The following is a 25,000-nucleotide window of genomic DNA, read 5'->3' on the forward strand; positions in this document are numbered from 1 at the left end:
GACCTCCTTATGTAGTCATATTTAATCCGATCCTCTCTTGTCACCCCAGACATCCACCTAAGCATTCTCATTTCTGCTACATCCATCTTCTTCTCCTCTGTCTATTGAAATCTGTAATATCAATGATAATATGCACTAATCATATAGGTCCAGAAATAAAAGAAGAAATCACCATATTACTGATCGCGGCAAATTCAGGATTTCTGGATTAGTTCAGCTTTACTTTAGTCAGTGTGTTATTTGAACATAGCAATGCTTTAATATGGTGTTCAATTATACGTTTATTTTGGGAAGGGGGTTAGCATATATATATATCTAAAAATGAAATTAGCGCCATGTTATATAAACAGGTTAGGAATACAAGATACTGGATAAGTAAACTTCATATAATGAAAATAAGTGATCTGTTTACATGGATAATCCTACATTGAAGACGTTGAATTTCATTGGAGGTTTACGAGGATTACGTATTGCAATCAGTCTTCAAAACATAAATCTACATGAAATCATATATGTATATATATATATATATATATACACATATATATGCACACACACATAAGTATATATATATATATATATACATATATACACATATATATGCACACACACATAAGTATATATATATATATATATGTGTGTGTGTGTGTATATATATGTATATATATATATATATATATGTATATATATATTTATATATATATATATAATATTATGTATATATATTTATATATATATATATATATATGTAAATATATTTATATATATATATATATATGTATGTATATATATTTATATATATATATAGAGAGAGAGAGAGAGAGAGAGAGAGAGAGAGAGAGAGAGAGAGAGATATATACTCCATATATTCAATATCTCTGCCATTTATTATAAATTATTCCCTGACAATAATTGTCATTTTTGACACTGATAATATTCATAGAAGTAATTTAATTATTTACATTAATAAATAATCAATAATTCAATTCAAGGGAGCAAATGTAAATACTCACAAGGGACCCGTAACCTACAATTGATCAAAACCGAAGGTTTTGTTTATAAAATGGAAAGCCCTTCCACGAAGTGGAACAAGACCCAGTGACGTCATAACATTTAGTGACGTCATAACATTGGATGACGTCACAGGGTTGGGTGGCAGGATGCAGGGAGGTATACTACTAGTCCTGCAGATAGATATATAAGCTATACCTTCGATCAGTAAGTTCACTTCCCACCGAACCTCTCTACTCAATTATGGCTTTTAAGGTAGAAAAGCAAATAATACTTCCATTTTTTCTTTTCTTGGTCACTTTTAAGATGTTGATCTATAATCTATCGCTTGTGATTGCTTTTTTATTTCAGTCTGAAGATATTAGATATGTCTGTATTGATGATAAAGGCTCAAGTCTTACTTGGGACTGGATAATCTTGAGATAGGAATTCATCTTAATGAGGGAAGAAAGTAGTGCAGGAGATAGGTGCTCACCTTTAGGAATACGATTTACTAACGAAGTTAAAATCCTTTCAGTTCGTTCTTCTAGCTGCTATTGCAGTTATTTCTGCCAATGCTGAGTCTGTCCATTCCCCTGCTCCATCCTACAGTGCTCCTGCTCCAACCTACAATGCTCCTGCTCCATCCTACAACGCTCCAGCTCCAACTTATAGCGCCCCTTCTCCATCCTACAATGCTCCAGCTGCTACCGTAAGACCTTAACATAGATTATACAGATATACACCTTTGATATATAATTTATAAAGAATTGATGATAAAAAAATAGAAACCTTAATATATTATCTATCATCCTACCAGGGCCCAGCTCAGTACGACTTCAACTACGCCGTGAAGGACGACTATTCCAGCAACGACTTCGGCCACCAGGAATCCCGCGACGGCTACAACACCCAGGGATCCTACTTCGTGCAGCTTCCCGACGGTCGTCTCCAGAGAGTCACTTACACCGTCGACGGAGACTCGGATACGTGGCCCAAGTCACCTACGAGGGAGAGGCGCAGTATCCCCAGCAGTCTCAGGGGATACCAACCTGCTCCTAAAGTAGGATATGCATAAGATGGATATCGAAAGGATTGTTTATTGAACTTTCGTGTGATGGAACACTTATTCTGTGTATTTATGATTTATTTATATGGATTTGAGGTGTAATAAAAAAAGAGCTATTACAAAAAATTTTTCATTGACCATCTTAGATTAATAATTATGAATACATTTTGTTAACATAGGTATTGTTATTTATAAACTTGAATAAATAAAGGGATATCTTGGATGAAATCTAACACAATTGAATAATAATGATTGGAAAAGTAGACATTCCATTCTTAATATAAGACAAAAACATCATTTGGAAAAGGGATAAGATAAACTAGTCTATCAACTACTCGCTAATTTCCCCTTACAAATTAGACTACCATGTTAAACAACATACTAAAACTATGAACGTGCTTAAGACATATCACATGTAAGATCAGCTCTCTGTATTGATAACATTTAAAGATATACCTCCTATTACAGACATTTTTTTTCTATGGAGAAAAACAATGACAAAGACAAGGCAGGTATTAGATTGGATTGAATACTAGATTAAAAACAAAAATCTGCATTTGATATTACTTCACTTTGACTTTGAATATCTTATAAATTCTAGTTTATTCATACTTAATACAACATGATTATCTCTATAAGACAGTTGTTTGTTCAATAATTTCTTCCTTGGCAGTGCAGTCAATGTTTTGTGGTCTTGAATCCAAATATTTTAGACTTCTGGAAGCGTTTATAAACATTATAGAGGCTATGTGAAAAAAGAGGGGATGTAAGAGCGTATATTTTTCAGTGATTTAGCATTTTCTGGCCCTTAACTAGGGTTTTATGTTCTGTCCCATCCTGAGGTTGCTCCTACTTCCTATATTACCAAATTCATAATAAATCCTGGCAGCTTTCCTAAACCCATACATGAAATTTACCTATTATAATCATCAGCATTGAAATTCAGTGTCCTTAATCGTAACACACTTTTTTAATTCATTTTGACGTATGGGAATCTTCCTCATTCCCCTATTCAATTCGTTTATTCGGATTAAATGCAACACTAAGAGCTTAAGTTAAATAACTTTATATATCTCTTATATTTCTGCAATATTTCCTCTGATCATACCGTTAAAAAAAGTTCAAATGTCTTTATGAATGAATTATGTAGGAAACCAGCATATATAACTATTTTATAATTCTCATGTATAGTTATAAATATGCTTTCAAAATAAATTGTTTTCGACAAACGTGTCCCCATTTGGAATAAGTTAATTTATATTAACATTCTCTTTTTCTTATGTTTTCCATAAATGATGAAATCTATCTTCGGTTTTCTAAGCCTAGCCAAGCAATATAGAGTTACAATTATAATGATCTTGCTATATGGTCAAATATTATGACTATCACTTTCCAAAATAAAAATTAAACATTACAATATCTTTCCTCAAAATCCATTTATATTCTACATCATTGATCCATAGCTTCTGCTCAGATAGTGAAATGATAATATAATTTATATATATATATATATATATATATATATACAGTATATATATATACATTTATTTATATATATAGTATAATATATACATTTATATATATATATATATATATATGTATGTATATGTAGTGTGTGTGTGTATGTACATACAGTATACACATACATATTCATATATATATATATATATATATGTGTGTGTGTGTGTGTGTGTATGTGTGTGTGTATGCGTGTGTGGTGTATGTGTGTGTGGACATGAAAAAAAGGTACTAGTGCGTGTTTTATAGACATAATTTTAATATTGTATGGAACAACCATCAAAATCGATTAAATCAAACATTTTTACATATATTTTTCTGAAAAACTGTAAATACATCAATAAACTAATATAGTATACTCGCCTTATAGTTAAACGATATTCACATCGTCAAAGAAGGTATTTTAAAGGCACGGAAAGATCACGATCAATAATCAAGTGGAAAAGGAAAAATATCCATGGAACATTCCCTGAAGACAAAACAAGATTATGATGAAAGAATTGTTCTTTGTTAAGCGCATTTTTTGGACTTTATTTTTTTGTTATTTTTTTTTTCCTTGTTTAACTATGTCAGGGCAAATGAAACCACAAACGATGATAGTATAGAATGTAAGGATTATGTATGCATCTCTCTCTCTCTCTCTCTCTCTCTCTCTCTCTCTCTCTCTCTCTCTTTTAGTTGCATGAGTGTTTACATAGACGTGTTGATAGTATCAGAATGTAAGGTTTATATATGTCCTGTTTTAATATATATTAAAATCTCTCTCTCTCTCTCTCTCTCTCTCTCTCTCTCTCTCTCTCTCATTTTTACCAGCATGATAGTATGCATAAACATGTTGATAGTATCAGAATGTAAGGATTATATAAACCACCCCCTTTTAATATGCATTTCAAAACTCTCTCTCTCTCTCTCTCTCTCTTCTCTCTCTCTCTCTCCATTAAATTATACGCATAACTATATCTTTTTTGAGAATTCTAGTCACATATAATACATATTTACTAACTTCAAAAATAAATATTCAAAAAGTCCTATAATTACATTTTCAAAAACCTCCAAATCACGATTCCTACAACACCCTGAAATATCATTGTCAAACAGAAGACGCAAAAAACCATCGATGATATCCAAAAAGAATTATTTTCCTTTTCGAAAAAAAGGTTAAAATTACTAATGAACGAATTCCTCCACGCAAGGAACACTTTTGTGGTTCGCGAAGACCAGAGGCCAAATTAATAAGAGCTGTGAGCGATGAAGACCGATCATGATAGCTGGGTCATCTTGCTTCTCTCCAAGGTTCTGGAGCTCAGCTTTCGCCTTTGGTGGTGTTACTGGGATTTCGAGAGTTACGCCTTTTATTTCGGCTTTTGGATTGTAACGTGAAGATACGTGAAGATAACCCAGTTTTAAGGGTTGCTTCACATTTCTTTTTTTGGGTAGGTGCTTCTCTGCCATTGGAAACGGATGAGATTTGGCTATCTGTTTTATTTTTTTTTTTTTTTTTTTTTATGTTGGCCTTGTTTGAATAAACATATTGAAAATAGAACAATGCCACAGGTTTATTTCGGCTTTCTATTTTGCGTGGAGATAGCCCAGTTTTACTTATTACTTCACCTTTTTTTTTTTTTTTTTTTTTTTTTGTTAGGAGCTTCATACTTCTCTGTTATTGGAAATAGTGGAGATTTGGCGATCTGTTTTTTTTTTTTATGTTGGCCTTATTTGAATAAATAAAAAATAGAACAGAAGCGTAGGTTGATAGTAAAGCTCTTGGTTTGATTGTACGTGAAGATAACACAGTTTTAAGTATTGCTTCACCTTTCTTTTTTTTCCTCTCTCTCTCTCTCTCTCTCTCTCTCTCTCTCTCTCTCTCTCTCTCTCTCTCTTTTGACAGGTGCTTCATGCTTATTGGAAAATGTGGAGTCTTTTTTATTCTGGTCTTTTTTGAATAAACGTATCTAAAATAAAACAGTGCCCAGCGTTAATAGTCATTTTCTTAATGCAGTTTTTTAAATACAAAGAGATCATATGTTTAGGTCAGAAAACATAATGATATTTTATCTGATCGGTTTTTTTAATGTTGACCTTATTTGAATGAATAGAAAAGAGAACAGTGGCATAACTTGATAGTAATTTTATCAATAAAGTTTTTAAATGCAAAGTAATATATGTTTAGGTCAGAAAACATTATGAAATTCTATCGGATTCTGAATAATTTTCTGTAATTAAGATTTTAACGTTTTCAAGAAACATGAAATAATAGACGAAATTATATCATTAATTCGTTTTCTTATCAATCGGATTTAATATATATTATTGTTGTTCTCTACACAATTTATTCGAGCCAGCTCTGTTGGAGGCAAATTTTAACTCAATGGGCTGGTAGATCTCTTTATTATTATTATCATTATTAAATGCTAAGCTACAACCCTAGTTGGAAAAGCAGGATGCTATAAGCCCAGGGACCCCAACAGGGAAAATAGCTCAGTGAGGAAAGGAAACAAGGAAAAATAAAATATTTTAAGAATAGTAACAACATTAAAATAAATATTTCCTATATAAACTCTAAAAACTTCAACAAAACAAGAGAAAGAGAAACTAGATAGAACAGTGTGCCTGAGTGTACCCTCAAGCAAGAGAACTCTAACCCAAGACAGTGGAAGGCCATGGTACAGAGGCTATAGCACTACCCAAGACTAGAGAACAATGGTTTGATTTTGGAGTGTCCTTCTCCTAGAAGAGCTGCTTACCATAGCTAAAGAGTCTCTTCCCTTTGATAATCCCGATTAATTATTTTATACCACTGGTCAAATTTTCCTTTTTAACTTTAGAAATAATGAAAATACGTATATCTTTTTACTCTATGAATAATAAATGACTTGCATTCTAAAATCACTAAGCGAATTATATTTTCCAAGATCACATGATCTAAACGAAACCTGACGAATACGTGGATAGTTATTGTCAATATTTGAATCACTACATTCAACCAGGAAATATATCTTGTCTGAGAGACTTTAAATCTATTTTCCTTATATATTTATTCATGATTGCCAATACACAGACTACTTGCAGTTTCCAAAGTCCCTGGTAGTAGCTAGACCTTGAGCGTACTAAATAACTCATTTCTTCTGTGTGCCAGCACACCACTTCACAAAATGCCAGGATCCAACTACATAGAACACTTTAACACTTATATGCTGTACCATAATCTTCCACTGTCTCGGGTTAGAGTTCTCTTGCTTAAGGATACGCTCAGGCACACTATTCTATCTTATTTCTCTTCCTCTTGCTTTGTTAAGGTTTTCGTAGTTTATATAAGAAATATTTATTTCAATGTTGGTACTGTTCTCAATATATTTTATTTCTCCTTGTTTCCTTTTCCTTAATGGGCTATTTACCCTGTTGGAGCCACTGGACTTATAACATGATGCTTTCCTAAATAGGGATGTAGCTCAGCAAGTAATAATAATAATAATAATAATAATAATAATAATAATAATAATAATAATAATAATAATAATAATAATAATAATAATAATAATAATAATAATAATGAAAGACTTTAAATCCATTGCCCTTACCTATGCATTCTTGTTTACCATCAGACAGGCCACTTGCAACTTCAATATCCGTACTAAATAGCTCATTTCTTCAACGTACCAATGCACCACTCCACACAATGTCAATATCGAGCGTTATAGAACATTTTAACACTAATATTCTTCAAAATCAAGCAAACCATAACTGGACAAAAATATGTTTGTTTGTTAGAGTTTGCTTTTTTTTCAAGATCCTACAAATTATCATAAAATCCTAATTTCATGTTCAAGGATGGTGTACACCAGGCCAAACCACTTTCTTCACTTCATGGAAGATGAGAATTTTAATCTTGATGTTTTAGAGAGAGTATACAGTTTAGGATAAATATTGAAAATGCCTATCTATGCTGTATATACATGAGAAGGTGTGCACACATGCACACATGCGGAAAACAGTTGTATTCATATAGGCATATATATTGCACACACACGCACATAAACACAGACACACACAAACACACACACATACAATTATATATATATATATATATATATGTGTGTGTGTGTGTGTGTGTGTGTGTGTGTATGTTTGTGTGTGTTTGTTTGCTGCAATACATAAAATAAACAGATTTTGGCTCACAATGCTTATTAAAGGAACATATTGAGTGAAATTAAACTTGTTATATATTACGTATTGTCCTTAACAGTTCATTAAATAATACTAAAGTGAGCCTTAATTGTGTAAACTGCAGGTATATATATTGCACACACACGCACAAAAACACACACACACACGCACAGACACACACAAACACACACACACACATATATACAGTATATATATATATATATATACATATATATATTTATATATATATATATATATATATATGTATATATATATATATATATATGCATACATATATATGAATACATATATATATGCATATATATATATATATATATATAAATATATATATATATATATATGTGTGTGTGTATATATATATATATATATATGTGTGTGTGTGTGTGTGTTAGTGTGTGTGTTGGGTGTGTGTGTGTCTTGTATGTGCATGCTGCAATACGTTACAAAAACAGACTCTGGCCTACACTTCCTATTAAAGAAACATATTGACTTTTTACCTATTGCTTTCAACAGTTCATTAAACAGTGCTGCATTAAACCTTAATTGTGTAAACTGAGAGACAATAGCCAGGAATTAGAATTAGCATCAAGAAAAGAGAAATCATCAATTTACATGTTTTGATTTTTAATAATATAAAATTGAATACAGTTTAATACCTCGATTGATTACTCCATTAAAATTTATTTTACTTTCATTCAAGCCTTTAACTCTACATATACGGAATGATACTACCTTGAAAAGGTATAGTAAACGAAGGCGTAAAAATCAACTACAACCACAGGGAGTTGCATGTATAAAGATCAATATATAAAAGATTAAAAATGAATCCAAACTGCATGAAATGGAATTGCATTTATAAAATTCAGTAGATGGAAGATTAAAAATTAATAAAAAGAACCCGTGCGATAAAACTGTATATAAAAAAATAGTAAATAAGAAATAAAAAACCAATGAAAACCATTTAAGATAAAAATGCATACATAAGATAATCATATAAAAGGTTAAACATGAATTAAATCCACATAACACAAAATTGCATTCATAAAATCAGTAAATGAAATATTAAAAACTCAATTAAAACACATCAAACAAAACTGAATATATAATATTCAGTAAATCAAAGATTGAAAATCAATTAAAACCATGTGAATAAAACTTATTATATAAAGTTAAGTAAATACAAGATTAAAAATCAATAGAAATCTAATGAAATTAAATTGCATATATAAAAATTCCCTAAATCCAAGATTAAAATTCACGTAAAACCACATAATTCAATGAATCAAAGATTAGGAATCAATTAAAGCCCCGGAAATTTACTAAAATAAAATTAAGTAAATAAAACATTAAAAATCATATAAAACCACCTTAAATAAAACTCAGTAATTCAAAGATAAAAAAAATCACTTAAAACCACATGAAATAAAACTCAATAATTCAAAGATAAAAAATCAATTAAAACCACATGAAATAAAAAGTCAGTAATTCAAAGTAAAAAAATCAATTAAAACCACATGAAATAAAACTCAGTAATTCAAAGATAAAAAATCACTTAAAACCACATGAAATAAAATTCAGTAATTCAAAGATTAAAAATCAATTAAAACCACATGAAATAAAACTCATTTATTCAAAGTTAAAAAAATCATTTAAAACCACATGAAATAAAATTCAGTAATTTAAAGATAAAAAATCAATTAAAAACAGATGAAATAAAACTATATATATGAACGTCAAAGATAAAAAATCAATTAAAAACAGATGAAATAAAACTATATATATGAACCTTAGTAAATAAAAGATTAAGAATAAATAAAAGTAAAATTAAGCGGCGTATAAAAAATATCAGTAAATGAAAGATTACAAACCCATTAAAACCAAAAGCTATGCTATTTCCTCGATCTTTTCACAACATACAAACAGTCCGAGGCTCATTGTGTGGTTTTGGAATCCTCTTGTTTCGTCAGGGTCTCCTGCCATCAATGAGTCTGGAAAGGCATTAGATGGGCTGAAGGTGGGTTGGGAGTGGGGGGGGGGGGGGTGAGCGGAATGGGTGGCTATTTTGTAATACGGTAAAATAGGGAGGTAGGATCCCACCTCGGCGATGTATATATAAGCCAATTCTTTCCTCAGCTGATCAGTTTCCACTTGACTCGCTCACACAATCATGTCTCTTAAGGTAAAGGTAAAATTTTGTATATTCTTGCTAATATTACACATTTCAGGGTGTAAGGATTGTATGCCTTTTCAGGCTATTATTTGGCCTTTTTATTTCACATGCGGGAAAATTAGCATATTATATATAAAGGATAATGAATATTGGATCATAAAATGCTATAAGCTTTTCAGAGATTATATTCATATACGTGATTATCAATAAGATTTTTATAATAATTTTGATTCGCACTCTGCCACATTTATCTAACATCCGTTTAGATATTTTTTTTATTGTTCAGTAGTAAACCCTAGATTTATAATTAAGACTTTGAATGTGTAGTACCTTATATTCTAACACTGATAAACTTGTATACTTGCCCCTTTCTCAAAAATATTTTTGATTTCATATTTGACTCGTACCCTGCTACTATATTCTTAAATCTGACTAGATATCTTTTTTTGTTCGACAGTGAAGCCTAGATTTATAATTGATACTTTAAAGCTATAGTACACTTAAAAAGAAAAAGTAAATGTAATCGGAAATTCTCCTTAAAAAATATGCTGTTCTCCGCAGTATTACAGTAAAATACAGGCGACCGTAATTTTACCTTACTTTGTTAATATATTTTACGGGTTGGTGAAAGCAATATCACTCCTTTACGTCAATATATCAGTTTTTCTAAAAGAGTAAGAATCCTGGAATTAATGTTGCCAGACATTTGCCGTTTTTTAATGCAAATTTTTAATAAAGTACCTTACCATCTTTTAACATTAGCAAACTGGTCTAATTTACGATCTTCATAAACTTTCAGGTCGCAATTTTCGCCGCTATCGCAGTGATTTCAGCCATTGCTGATTCTGTGCATCCTCCTGCTCCATCCTACAATGCTCCTGCTCCATCCTACAATGCTCCTGCTCCATCTTACAATGCTCCTGCTCCTTCCTACAGTGCCCCAGCTGCCGCAGTAAGACTTTATGCTAACAGTTTGTGACTACAATTTCATTAACTACTTTGTGTAGATACTAAAATCATGTTTTATTAATATTATTATTATTATTATTATTATTATTATTATTATTATTATTATTATTAGCTAAGCTACAACCATAGTTGGAAAAGCAGAATGCTATAAGCTACATTTCTTATTTTGAATTAAAAAGTATTAAAAAATGTTCAATCCAAAAATATTTTTACAAAAGTAATGTTAGCATAGTTGATTATATTAATATGAAGTTATTTCATGATTGAACATCTAATACAGAAGTTATTAGGATATTGATCTGTATATTAAATACCTGTACGTTATAGCGCTCCTTTTCCACCTTCTCCATCCTACAATGCTCCAGCTGCTACCGTAGGACCTTAAGATTAAAGAGGTATACATCTTTGCAATATAATTTCCAAAAGAATTAATTATAAAATTAAAAATGATATTAAATCATCTATCATCCTACCAGGGTCCAGCTCAGTACGACTTCAACTACGCCGTGAAGGACGACTATTCCAGCAACGACTTCGGCCACCAGGAATCCCGCGACGGCTACAACACCCAGGGATCCTACTTCGTGCAGCTTCCCGACGGTCGTCTCCAGAGAGTCACTTACACCGTCGACGGAGACTCGGGATACGTGGCCCAAGTCACCTACGAGGGAGAGGCGCAGTATCCCCAGCAGTCTCAAGGATACCAACCTGCTCCTAAAGTAGGATACGCTTAAGGATAAACTGAAAAATATAATTTAAACCGAATATGACACAGATTATTTAAGTGAATTGTCTTTGTATTTATTATGTATTTATATTCATTGCAATAAAAAAAAAAACACAATTAGGATTTTCATTACTCTTATAGGAAATTACTTAAAAGCATAAAATAGATATGACTGGTGAAATCTAACCGAGGCCCTTTGCGTCGATAGGAGTAGGAGGAAATAATGATGATGATGATTAGTATTTCTGAGTGGGGATACCGAAATTTTGTGATAGGGTTTGTGTACCATCATGATAAGCAAAGCTGTACTAGTCAGGGTCATCTGTATTTAGGATGGTTTACTGTGAGATATCAAACTAAAGTCTCCCACCATCATCAATCCGCAGTGGCCAGCGTGGTAAGGAAAACAGGCTAAAAACCATACATTAATAAGGACATTTCTGAAGACTGTCCTGTAGTCGACTTAAATTGTTGCATCTGTTGTTGTTTTTGCTGTTGTTAATTGTATATATATATATATATATATATGTATATATATATATATATATATATACATATATATATATATATATATATAAAATGTGTGTGTATATATATAAACATATATGTTTGTATATATATATATATATATATGTGTGTGTGTATATATATATATATATATGTATATATATATATATATATATACATATTTATAAATATATGTATGTATATATATATATATATATATATTAAGCATAATGTTTCTGATATGCCAATAATTACCTAGATATGACTTTGGACATGTCTGAAGCTTATGACCTACCATGGACTAGAAATGGCTGCATATGTTGCTAATGCTGCATAAAACCAATTTCTTATGCCAATAAAACTTCTACAATTCCTATTAATCTATACTTGAGGGGAAAGTGAATTTATAAGCCCGGTTCATCATTAATTCATCTCAATAGGAAAGTTTCACAGATAAAATAAATCCCTGAAGAAATATCTTCCTTAAAAAGTTTCTTGGATAAAATTTATTTATTTATGTAGTCATAACATGAAAATTAAAAGTAAATTTAAAGAAGGAAAGTTATATCAATTCAAAATAAGGACAATATATTTGAAAGGTTTGAAATAATCATGATATTCCTTCCTTACAATGCAAACCTGTTTTTACAGTAAATACATGAAGTTTTAAAAGAGAGAAATCTAAGCTAGGTTTTCTGATGAAATAAAAGAATTTGAAGTATTCTATCCAATACAGATAATGAACTTAGTATTTAAATTATTTCTATAATAACGTACAGGATGAAAAGTTAAGCTAAGTTAAGTTGGAAGTGATGGTTTAGAAATGTGAATATAAAATTAATTAGGAAAATTTACCTGAGCAATATAGGTTGTGGCCTTATAAGTAACGTCCCTGCTTGGTAAGCGCCTGACGGTTTGTTCGAGTCCCGCTCAAACTCCTTAATTCCTTTAGTGACTGCAACCTTACCATCCTTGTGAGCTATGGATGGTGAATTTTAGGGGGAACCTGTAGGCCTACCTGCTGAGTCATCAGCAGCCATTGCCTGGCTCTCCCTGGTCCTAGCTTGCGTGGAGAGTAGCCTTGGGCGCAGATCATGTGATATATGGTCAGTCTCTAGAGCATTGTCCTGCTTATCAGGGCAATGCCACTGTCCATTGCCTCTGCCATTCATGAGGAGCTAAAATGAAGAGTACACACGGATGAAATTGATGAATTGTAAAGCTATGGATAAAGAAACAGTCTAGAAGGGGAAGGCCATGGTCAGCCCCTGGGCAAGCTTGTGTACGCTGGGAGCCAACGAATCTGGACGAACGACAAGCAAGCAATGCCCCAACTGTACCATCTCCAAAAGCCATTACTCAGGGAGAGGAATTTAGCTGGAAGTAATATTATCTTGGAAAATAACTAACTTCCAACAAAAAAATTGTTAAAATACCAATTCTAGAAAAGTTAGTTACGGTTTGATTAAAAAAAAAAAAAAAAAAAAAAAAAAAAAAGAAAAAAAAAAAAAAAAAAAAACAATGAAATCTTAGGGAATATAATTCACATTTTGATCAAGTGTTAACGTATGGAATGAGGAGTTAATATCTATTTTAAGTATTCAAAAACTATCTATACAAGGTATAGGAAATATGCATCCCCTTAAGTACAAACAAATTACTCTGGCAATTAAGCAAGAAACAGCTGATTCTTCTGTATTTTGGAATGAGTTTGTTAGGGACTTGTTACTCTTCAATTATCATGAATATGATAAAAAGAAAGGTCAAAATTCTAAAAGGACAAACGCCTTAATCAGTAATCTAGTCATTGTCATGTGAGGCACACAGAGTTCGCGACCATCGTTGATAATTTCATGTGTTCTCTTCTTTACCTATTTTCCTGAAAAACTATACTCTCTCTCTCTCTCTCTCTCTCTCTCTCTCTCTCTCTCTCTTCGCATGCACGTGCAAACCTCTCTTCTCCACACATCATGTACACATATATACATGCAAATGATCTTATATATGTATGCACTGATATATATATATATATATATACATACATATATATATATATATATATATGTATATATATATATGTATATATATATATATATATATATGTGTGTGTGTGTGTGTGTGTATGAGTGAGTGTTACATATACTGCATATACAGAATATATACATATGTTTGTTTGTATGTTTGTTTGTCTTTACAAATGTATATGTGAGATTACCATCGAGTGGCATTCGGGCTCCGTAAATACATTGAAAAAAAAGTAATCCTATGTCATAAGATTAATATATAACAAACAAACTTTATTTCAGATGTAAATCTCACCTGGAATAGAGTGCAATTCTGTATATCAAACATTTCCTTTACGCAATCCTCTGATCTCTCTAGCATGATCAGTCAGAGAGATTATTCGAGGTGCAGATAGTTTGGTTATGCTCTTCGCACTCCCCAAGAGAGATTAGTTCACAAAATTTTAACTAGGCTCCACAAGGCACTGGAAGATTTGGAAGACCCAGGCTTACATGATTGAGGACTATGACGCTTGAAGTAGGAGATCCTGAATGAAGAAGTATTGCTTTAAAAGTTCAAGATAGAGACGACTGGTGAAATCTAACCGAGGCCCTTTGATGAAATCCAATCGAGGCCCTTTGATGAAATTTAACCTAGGCCCTTTTCCTCATTAGGTAGACTCAAGACATGTGACTGCTCTTTCAAGGACGTGGATGAAAACTACAAGTTTTATAAAATACAGGATATTTTTAGGATTTTTATAGCCATCTTTCGTTATATTTATCCTGTATATTGCTTCCTATGAAACAAAAGTTTATTCTATATTTTCTCCTTCTGGTACTTTTAAAGAAAGCACATTTGATGCCATCTGATATCTATGAAATCCATAGTACATTATATAATATGACCACCGTCCTATACCCAACATGATTTATTGTGAATTAACCAGTAGCAGAAGCATCGTTATGAGTATAAACTTAATATCTAAAAAGAAATCTTATAAAAAAGTAAGTCAATCATATCTACCATTTTCTTTAAAGAATTATTTGCTTAGGTTTAAAAATCCATTGATCTACGAGTCGTCCATTAGTTGATTATCTCTGCCATTGAAGTTGGAAGGAGGTTATGTTTTATCCCCTGTTTGTGTGTTTATGTGTGTTTAATTGAGAAACTGTAAAAAAGCAAAAATGAAAACTATAATAATGATTGCGTGTTTCTTGATTTACGAGTCGTCCATTAGTTGATTATCTTTGCCATCGAAGTTGGAAGGAGGTTATGTTTTATCCCTTGTTTGTGTGTTTATGTGTGTTTATTTGAGAAACTGTAAAAAGTAAAAAGTAAAAATTTAATAATGATAGAGTGATTTTCTTAATAACATCGTAAAGGTCCCATATTCAGTTTGAAATAACATTCGATTCTTTAAAATGTTTTTTTTCAACCTATTTTTAATACATTTTCCAATACATCTGCTCTTTTTAAGGTGATTGCTAATTTTACAAATGCGTAAAATTTACATAAACTGATAATTTAAGGAAGAAACTTGTCTTTTACTATAAAAAGTGAAACAGCATATAATAGCGAAATGGTTTTCTTACCTCATTTGAAAAGTTAGTTCAAAATTTATAAGAGAAGTAGAAAATTAATTGTTTCAAAATAGATATCATAAGAGAAACACATTGTAAAATACATCATATAATAAAAAAATGGTTTTCCTACTTCATTTAAGAAATCGGTTGAAATTTTATGAAAGAAATGGGCCCAAAAAAAATTCAAATATGGTATCAGAAGAGAAACACATTGTTAAATCCTTCATATAATAAACATATTTTTTTCACTCCTTGATAAAAATATATTAAAATCTTATAAAAGAAATGGATATGAAGTGCAATAGCAATTGAAGATTGCACAGATTTGAAAGAAAAAATTCCTCAACCACAAAACCTAAAAAAATGCCTGAGGTAGCACCTGCCTTAGTTGATGAGTTAGATCCAAATGTCTAGGTCATTTGAACTCTCTTCAAGGTCTCTCTTGCTTTCACCTGCAGTGGGAGTAACATGACGTCATAGTATTTCGTGAGGTAGGAGTCTGATGGGGGAGGTGTCCTATGCAAGGATGATTAGGGGATCCCTGTCACTTTGGCGATGCATATATAAGCCCTGGCTTTTGTTGAGGTGATCAGTTCTTACTGGAATATCACTACTACAATCATGAGTCTCAAGGTAATTGATAATGTGGAAAAACTTATTTTTCTAAGAGTAATTTCTAGATTTTTTAAATGTATCCAATGACTAAAATAGCACGCAATCTAAATAAAAAGTAATTTTACATTTGCAAAAATATATTCAAGATAGTTATTTCAAATATAATGTTCATTTAGGAAAAAATCAATAAACTCGACATTATTAGGTCGTGAAATACTTAAACCTATAATATAAATCTCATTGCATCTAAAAAATATTATACACTGGCAGTCACAAGCTCCTAGTAATGTGGGTTATGTGACCAGGATGTCCTTAATGACGCCATGAAATTCCATACTCTGTATGAAAAAAAATTACCCACGACTCCGTCTGGAGAAGGATGACTTGTAATTTATTAATAAGATTTCTGAAGATCAAACTTACCATATTGAAATTCTTTCCAGGTCGCTATTTTTGCAGCCATTACAGTGGCGTCTGTAGTTGCTGATTCAGTACATACTCCTGCTCCATCTTACAATGCTCCTGCTCCTACCTACAATGCTCCAGCTCCATCCTACAGCGCACCTTCTCCATCCTACGGTGCTCCAGCTGCTACGGTAAGACCTTCTTGCATCTTTATCACCATAGTTTATAGTATATCCATCTATACTTTGAAATCCTTCATTTAAACTATGATCCTAATCTAGTCTAAATATCCTACCAGGGTCCAGCTAAATACGACTTCAACTACGCCGTGAAGGACGACTATTCCAGCAACGACTTCGGCCACCAGGAATCCCGCGACGGCTACAACACCCAGGGATCCTACTTCGTGCAGCTTCCCGACGGTCGTCTCCAGAGAGTCACTTACACCGTCGACGGAGACTCGGGATACGTGGCCCAAGTCACCTACGAGGGAGAGGCGCAGTATCCCCAGCAGTCTCAGGGATACCAACCTGCTCCTAAAGTAGGATACGCCTAAGGAGGAACTGATATATCATATTTCTGAACATATCCTGGACTGAATGAGAATTCCATATTATATTTATGTTGTATTTATGCATAGTTATAATTCAATAAAAGGAAAACCATAATTGTCTTTGTTGTTTTAATAACAAAATTATTAGGGACCTAACAACTACTTTGTTTTGGAAATTAACTGATTTTGAATCGTAGTTTGAGAATTTATATGGGAATGATAACGAAACGTTAGCATACATAATTAGGCGGGATGCTGAAATATAGTGTTTTCATTATCAGTATCTTATCTTGACCAATAGATATTTTTGGCCTCTTATATATGAAGAGCATAGTATTAAAATGAGATTTGACAAAACTCCGATCCTTCGACATCAAAACGATACTAATACGTATTGAAATATATAGATATGGTTGAATGTATTCAAAGTCATAAGTGCTTTTAAGGATAATTTAAGTAAATTAATCAAAACATAAGATTTTGCTGAATTATTGTCTTTAAATAGAATTACTATGAACACCTAGTTAAAGATTATATGGATATTTTATAGATAAGCAATCCCTTAAGAAATGAAGGTGTCGAGTTTAAACATTCCATGTCCAATATTCAAGTTATTTATACATGGAATGTATAAACTAGACGCCTTTATATGTAAAGAGATTTGTAAGCTATATATAAAACTTTAACCACTTAATGTAGAACTGAATGTATTGCGAATAATTTACCTCACTGTGAAATTAATATTTAGACCTAGCTACCATTCACTGAAGGGTACAATTATTTTATATAGTATGCATAAGTACATTGGCACTATATAGGGTTATGCTAGATATAAGTATTGATATATATATAATTATATGTTTATGGAAATAATGTTATATGTGCATATATATATATATATATATATATATATATATATATATATATACTTATATATATACATATATATATATATATATATATATATATATATATATGTATGTATATATATATATATATATATGTGTGTGTGTGTGTGTGTATATATATATATGTATATATATATATACATATATATATATATATATGATAATCATGTGTAAGGACATGTATATGTAAGTCTATATATGTATCTGTATATGTATACCAGTATGTGTACACGTATGTATATGTCTATGTAATAAGGCTACCGTTATTCATATAAATAAACTGTATTGAAAATCAAAACAAGAATTTACCGGTCACCAGAAATGACCCTTTTTGGCAGGTGTCTAATGAGGTTTGATCGCCACCCAGTAAACACCTGATAACTGCCAAGGTAGCTGGTATGGGAGTGTCATTGTTATATAAGCCTCTATATATATGTTCGTACGTTTACTTTCCCTATAAAATGTAAAGAAACCTCTCTCAATAAATCACTCCTCTGAAAAGGTATCACGAAACTAGTCAGAACTTAATCTTATATTTCATAATTTCATTTTCCCTGTGGTTCTTCTGCATCTCAGCATCACGTTTTCCTGTGATTTTTACGCAGTTATATATATATATATATATATATATATATATATATATATATATATATATATATATATATATATATATATATATATATATACATACAGTATATATATATATATATATATATATATATATATATACATACAGTATATATATATATATATATATATATATATATATATATATATATATATATATATACATACATATATATATATATATATATATATATATATATATATATATACATATTGCGTAATAATTCTGCCCATCGTTCATTACCATTTTCAATTATACATTATAACACCTACTATTCAATTTGGCTGTTTTTAATTTTCAATTAAAAATATATACAGTAGAGAAGATAGTGATTTGCAACACTTATAGAGAGAGAGGAAATCATTCGGTTTAGTATAAACATATTGTACTATTAGTATCATGTGCATATTTAGGTTTAACACTTGAAAATTCATATTGTAAGCACTGAGGCTATAAGAAACAGAAAACAAATGCTATAAACCAATATGTCTTCCATATCCTATAATTAATCTAATAACCTTATTCTTTCCCTATGAAAAACATTAATGATTATGTTTAACTATCAACTGCAGATTATATTTTTAGTTTTCAATTGTGGATATCGTAAATATTCACTTTTACAAGCTCTAACTTATAAGAGTAGGGCCGAAAAAAACTTTGTCTCTTGCATGAAACAAGAGAAATGTTATATCTACTTTGGCGTATCAAATTTCAGTAAAGAAAAGTTCTAATGTACAGGTAATAAAATGTTTGAAGTTAATTTACTCGATATATTTTAATCTCTGGAAAACTCTAATCAAGTTCTTGTTTAATTTTTCAACCGCATTTCAGTATTGCTGACTACATTGATATCTTGTATGCTAATGTGAAAATCTATTTTCTCCTTATGGCCATTCAATCTCGTTTCGTAAAACTATCTTTATAAAAAAAACATGAATTTTAATCTTCATAAATACTTTCAGCTATATTAAAACAGCCAATTCAAATAAAGGACAGACTTTGGAGTTAATTCCTACCATACAAATGATTGAAGAAATACCTGTTTTTTGGAGGGATGATTTACATATACATGTATATATATATATATATATATATATATATATATATATATATATATATATATATATATATAACTTCATAGGTGCTTTCTACTACATTAACACAGAATATCAATATATTGGAAACATTATGGAAATAATGCCCACAACGAAAATGCCTGAAGAAATACCTGATTTCTTAAAAAATCTATAAAAAAATAACTTCAATTTTAAGTTTCCGAAGAACTTTTAAATACATTAAAACAGTAAACTCAAATTTAGGAAAGCTAAGAAAATAATTCCCGCGATGGAAAGGCCTAAATAAATATATATTTTCTATAAGTACTTGTCAATACATTAACACTGTAAACTCAAAATTTTAAAAGCTATGAAAGTGATTCCCACCATGCAAATGCCTATATATATATATATATATATATATATATATATATATATATATATATATATATATATATATATATATATATATATATATATATATATATATATATATATATATATATGTATGTATATATGTGCAATATATATATATATATATATATATATATATATATATATATGTATATATATATATATATATATATATATATATATATATATGTATGTATATATATGTGCACATATATATATATATATATATATATATATATATATATATATAAATATATATATATATATATATATATATATATATATATATATATTTAAACTTATGCAAAAAGACTTATTTTAATCTTCATAAGTACTTATCAGTACATTAAAACATTAAACTAAAATTTCGAAAAACTATGCAAATAATTCCCACCATGCAAATACCATAAGAAATACCTGTTTTGGGGGATAATTCTGATCCACATTATCGAGTCTTCCGAAGCTCCGTGAGGTCTCCTCTGCTTTCCATTCGCTGGAAGCTTCATGACGTCACATCTTTCACGAAGGCAGAGACGTTATAGGGAAGAATAATTTACAAGGACGAAACGCTCTCACTTTGGCCATGTATATAAGTAACTCGCTCCTCTGTTCAGGTCATCAGTTCCTGTCTGTCTTCCACCCACAATAATGACTTTTAAGGTAAAGGAAATTGGAGTTACTTCCTTTTCTTATGTTCAACATGAAATCACTGAGAAATACTAGGTATAGAAATCATCTTGCTTTTTCAAGTGTCACATTTTATATGGAAATATTTCTAACTTTTCTTTTTTTAATTAGAATATTCCCAGTTGACTACCTTGCTCTCCCTATCCTGATTTAAGGTATAGAAAAATGAGATAACTTCCCTAGGATTCCATGAAAATATCTATATAGAATTTATCATAAGGATTTCCAAGAACTTTAAATTCCATGAGGAATGATATTTATTTGAATATCTGCAAAAAATTAGTGAATTATATTTCTTTACAAAGAATTAGTTATTTTCTTTTGCAAACTGAAATCAATATTCAAATTTCAGAAAAAGGGTAAAATATTGTTCTCTGAGTAGTCTATACACATATCTTATTGTATTAAGTAGAATATGATAGTCATTGAATAAACTCTGTAAATTGATCCATGTTTTCTGGAAAATTGGAGTGATGAAGATTTATAAAATTTCACAATCAAAATGAAACATACAAACACATACAAACACAATTTTTTTTCTCTCTCTCTCTCTCTCTCTCTCTCTCTCTCTCTCTCTCTCTCTCTCTCTCTCTCTCTCTCTCTCTCTCTCTCTCTCTCTCTCTCTCTCTCAATTTAACCATCACTGAAAAATGAAAATGTATTTTGCAACAGAATTTTCATTAGAGAAACACTTTCCAGGTAGTGATTCTGTCAGCCATTGCTGTGGCCTCTATTGTTGCTGACTCAGTTCACGCTCCTGCTCCATCTTACAATGCTCCTGCTCCTACCTACAATGCTCCAGCTCCGTCCTACAGCGCACCTTCTCCATCCTATGGTGCTCCAGCTGCTACGGTAAGACCTTCTTGCATCTTTATAACCATAGTTTATAGTATATCAACCTATATATTAACATCATTCACTAAAACTATAAATCCTAAGCTAATGTAAATATCCTACCAGGGTCCAGCTCAGTACGACTTCAACTACGCCGTGAAGGACGACTATTCCAGCAACGACTTCGGCCACCAGGAATCCCGCGACGGCTACAACACCCAGGGATCCTACTTCGTGCAGCTTCCCGACGGTCGTCTCCAGAGAGTCACTTACACCGTCGACGGAGACTCGGGATACGTGGCCCAAGTCACCTACGAGGGAGAGGCGCAGTATCCCCAGCAGTCTCAGGGATACCAACCTGCTCCTAAAGTAGGATACGCCTAAGGAGGAACTGATATATCATACTTCTGAACATATCCTCGACTGAATGAGAATTCCATATTATATTCATGTTGTATTTATGCATAGTTATAATTTAATAAAAGGAAAACCACAATTGTCTCTGTTGTTTTAATAACAAAATTATTAGGGACCTAACAACTACTTTGTTTTGGAAATTAACTGATTTTGAATGGCAGTTTGAGAATTTATATGGGAATGATAACGAAAAATTAGGATACGTAATTAAGTGGGATGCTGAAATATAGTTTTCATTATCAGTATCTTATCTTGTCCAATAGATATTATATTTATAAAGTGATATTTGACAAAACTCTGATCATTTGATGTCAAAACGATACTAATAAGTATTGAAAAATATAGATATGGTTAAATGTATTCAAAGTCATGAATGCTTTTGAGTATCATTTAGGGTAAATTACCAAAAAAAAACTTATATTTTGGTAAAAAAAAAAAATTCTTCAAATAGAATTATTATGAATACCTAGTTAAAGGTTAAATAAATATTTCACAGATAAGCAATCTCTAAGAATAAAAATGTTAAACTATATCAAGCCCATTTAATTGATATTAAAAGGACTTAGAGAATTTAAAGTTAACATCTCTTGATTGAATATGAACATATTTTTTATGAGATAACTGAAAAATAATGTTAATTAGAATGCATGGATATTCACAAATATTTAGTTTCTCTTGTTATCGATATTTTCATATGTTGTAAAATCAAAATTACAAATTATAGAATAGTTTGTTCATCGGAAGCTCGTTTCTGCCACTGAGTAATTTTTACGACCAAAATAAATTCAAGATTTTAAGCAATATAAAAATATTGGGGTTAAGGGATAATTGATGGTGGAATGAACAGTGTTTAAAGGTCGTTCATGAATGGCAGATGCAAGGGAGAATGATAATATCCTAACAGGACAATGCCCTAGTGATTGACTATATTTCTATGTGGTCAACGCTCAAGAACCATTCCCTCCAAGCTAGGACCAAGGAGGGACAGGCAATGGCTGCTAATTTCTCAGCAAGTAGACCTATAGGCTCCTCTGAAACCTCCATCCTTAGCTATGAAGGCTGGTGAGGTTACAGACACTAAAACAAATAACAATCGAGCTTGATCGGGTCTCGAACACAAGTCCATCAGATTGCCTGCCAACGACGTTTCAGTCAGGCTACCAGAATACTTATTTCTGAACTTTACATGACAGTATACTTTTCTCTTCCAAGACAAACGATTTTGAGGAGATATATATGCTAGTTTCTTATTCGAACCTGATTCAATATTTTTCATTTGTGATTATAAACAGATTTGTCAAGCCGGTTATAGATGAATGTCTTCATTATATGAACTAGAAATATTCATTAATGATAAGATGTAAGCATACGTTTATTTGGTTAAGGTAATAAATGGATCAATATATATAATGTATATGTATATATATATATATATATATATATATATATATATATATATATATATATATATGTGTGTGTGTGTGTGTGTGTGTGTGTGTATATGTGTGTGTATGCAGGTGTATATAAACAAATACACACACACACACACATATATATATATATATATATATATATATATATATATATACATATATATATATATATATATATATATATATATATATATATATATATATAGCGTTATACTTCTGCCCATCGTTCATTACTATTTTCAATCATACATTATAACACCCACTATTCAATTTGGCTGATTTTAATTTTCAATTAAAAATATATACAGTAGAGAAGATAGTGATTTGAACCACTTACTTTATATTAGTCTCCAGGTCTTTGGGGAAATCATTCGGTTCAGAATAAATATATTCTACCTTTAGTATCAAGTGCATATTTCGGTTTAACACTTTAAAATTCTTATTGTAGGCACTGTTGCTACAGGAGACAGAAAACGAATGCTATAAACCAATATATGTCTTCGATATCATATAATTACTCCTTATAACCTTATTCCTGCCCTATGAAAGCATTAATGATCATGTTTAACTATCAGCTGTAGATTATATTTTTGGTTTTCAATTGTGGATATCGTAAAATGTACTTTTACAAGCTCTAACTTATAATAGGGCCGAAAAACTTTGTCTCTTGCATGAAACAAGAGAAATGTTACATCTACTTTGGCGTATCAAATTTCAGTATAGAAAAGTTCTAATGTACAGGTAATAAAAAGTTTGAAGTTACTTTACTCGATATATTGTAATCTCTGGACACCTCTAATCAAGTTCAAGCTTAATTTTTCAACTTCATTTCAGTATTACTGATTACATTGATATCTTGTATGCTAATGTGAAAATCTATTTTCTCCTCATAGCCATTAAATTTCGTTGCGTAAAACTTTTTAAAAAATAAACATGAATTTTAATCTTCATAAATACTTTCAATTATATTAAAATAGCAAATTCAAATATAGAATCGACTCTGGAGTTAATTCCTACCATACAAATGCTTGAAGAAATACCTGTTTTTTGGAGGGATGATTTACATATACATGTATATATATATATATATATATATATATATATATATATATATATATATATATATATATATATATATATATATATATATATACATATATATATATATATATATATATATAAATATGTATATATATATATATATATATATATATATATATATATATATATATTTATATATATATATATATAAAACTTCATAGGTGCTTTCCACTACATTAAAACCAAAAATCAATATATAGTAAACATTATGGAAATAATACCCAC

The 25,000-nt window shown here is 30.6% G+C and overlaps 1 protein-coding gene and 1 pseudogene across 1 annotated transcript; both read left to right on the forward strand.

The window, feature by feature from the left end:
• The first annotated feature begins 1,151 nt into the window (after nt 1–1,151).
• Nucleotides 1,152–17,365, forward strand: LOC137629369 (pro-resilin-like; annotated as a pseudogene).
• Nucleotides 17,366–20,951: 3,586 nt separating this feature from the next.
• LOC137629370 (pro-resilin-like) lies at nt 20,952–22,309 on the forward strand. The gene is made up of 3 exons (XM_068360621.1): nt 20,952–20,963; nt 21,675–21,842; nt 21,951–22,309. The coding sequence occupies exons 1-3, from the start codon at nt 20,952–20,954 to the stop codon at nt 22,206–22,208; spliced, it is 438 nt and encodes a 145-aa protein (XP_068216722.1). The 3' UTR covers nt 22,209–22,309.
• The last annotated feature ends 2,691 nt before the right edge of the window (nt 22,310–25,000 follow it).

Source organism: Palaemon carinicauda, chromosome 37 (genome assembly GCF_036898095.1).
Source record: "Palaemon carinicauda isolate YSFRI2023 chromosome 37, ASM3689809v2, whole genome shotgun sequence".
Lineage (NCBI taxonomy): Eukaryota > Metazoa > Arthropoda > Malacostraca > Decapoda > Palaemonidae > Palaemon > Palaemon carinicauda.

Excerpts from the sequence above, each read along its gene's own strand:
- LOC137629370 (XM_068360621.1), top strand. Across the intron at positions 21,843-21,950 it reads ATGGTGCTCCAGCTGCTACG|GGTCCAGCTCAGTACGACTT; the intron begins GTAAGACCTTCT and ends ATATCCTACCAG.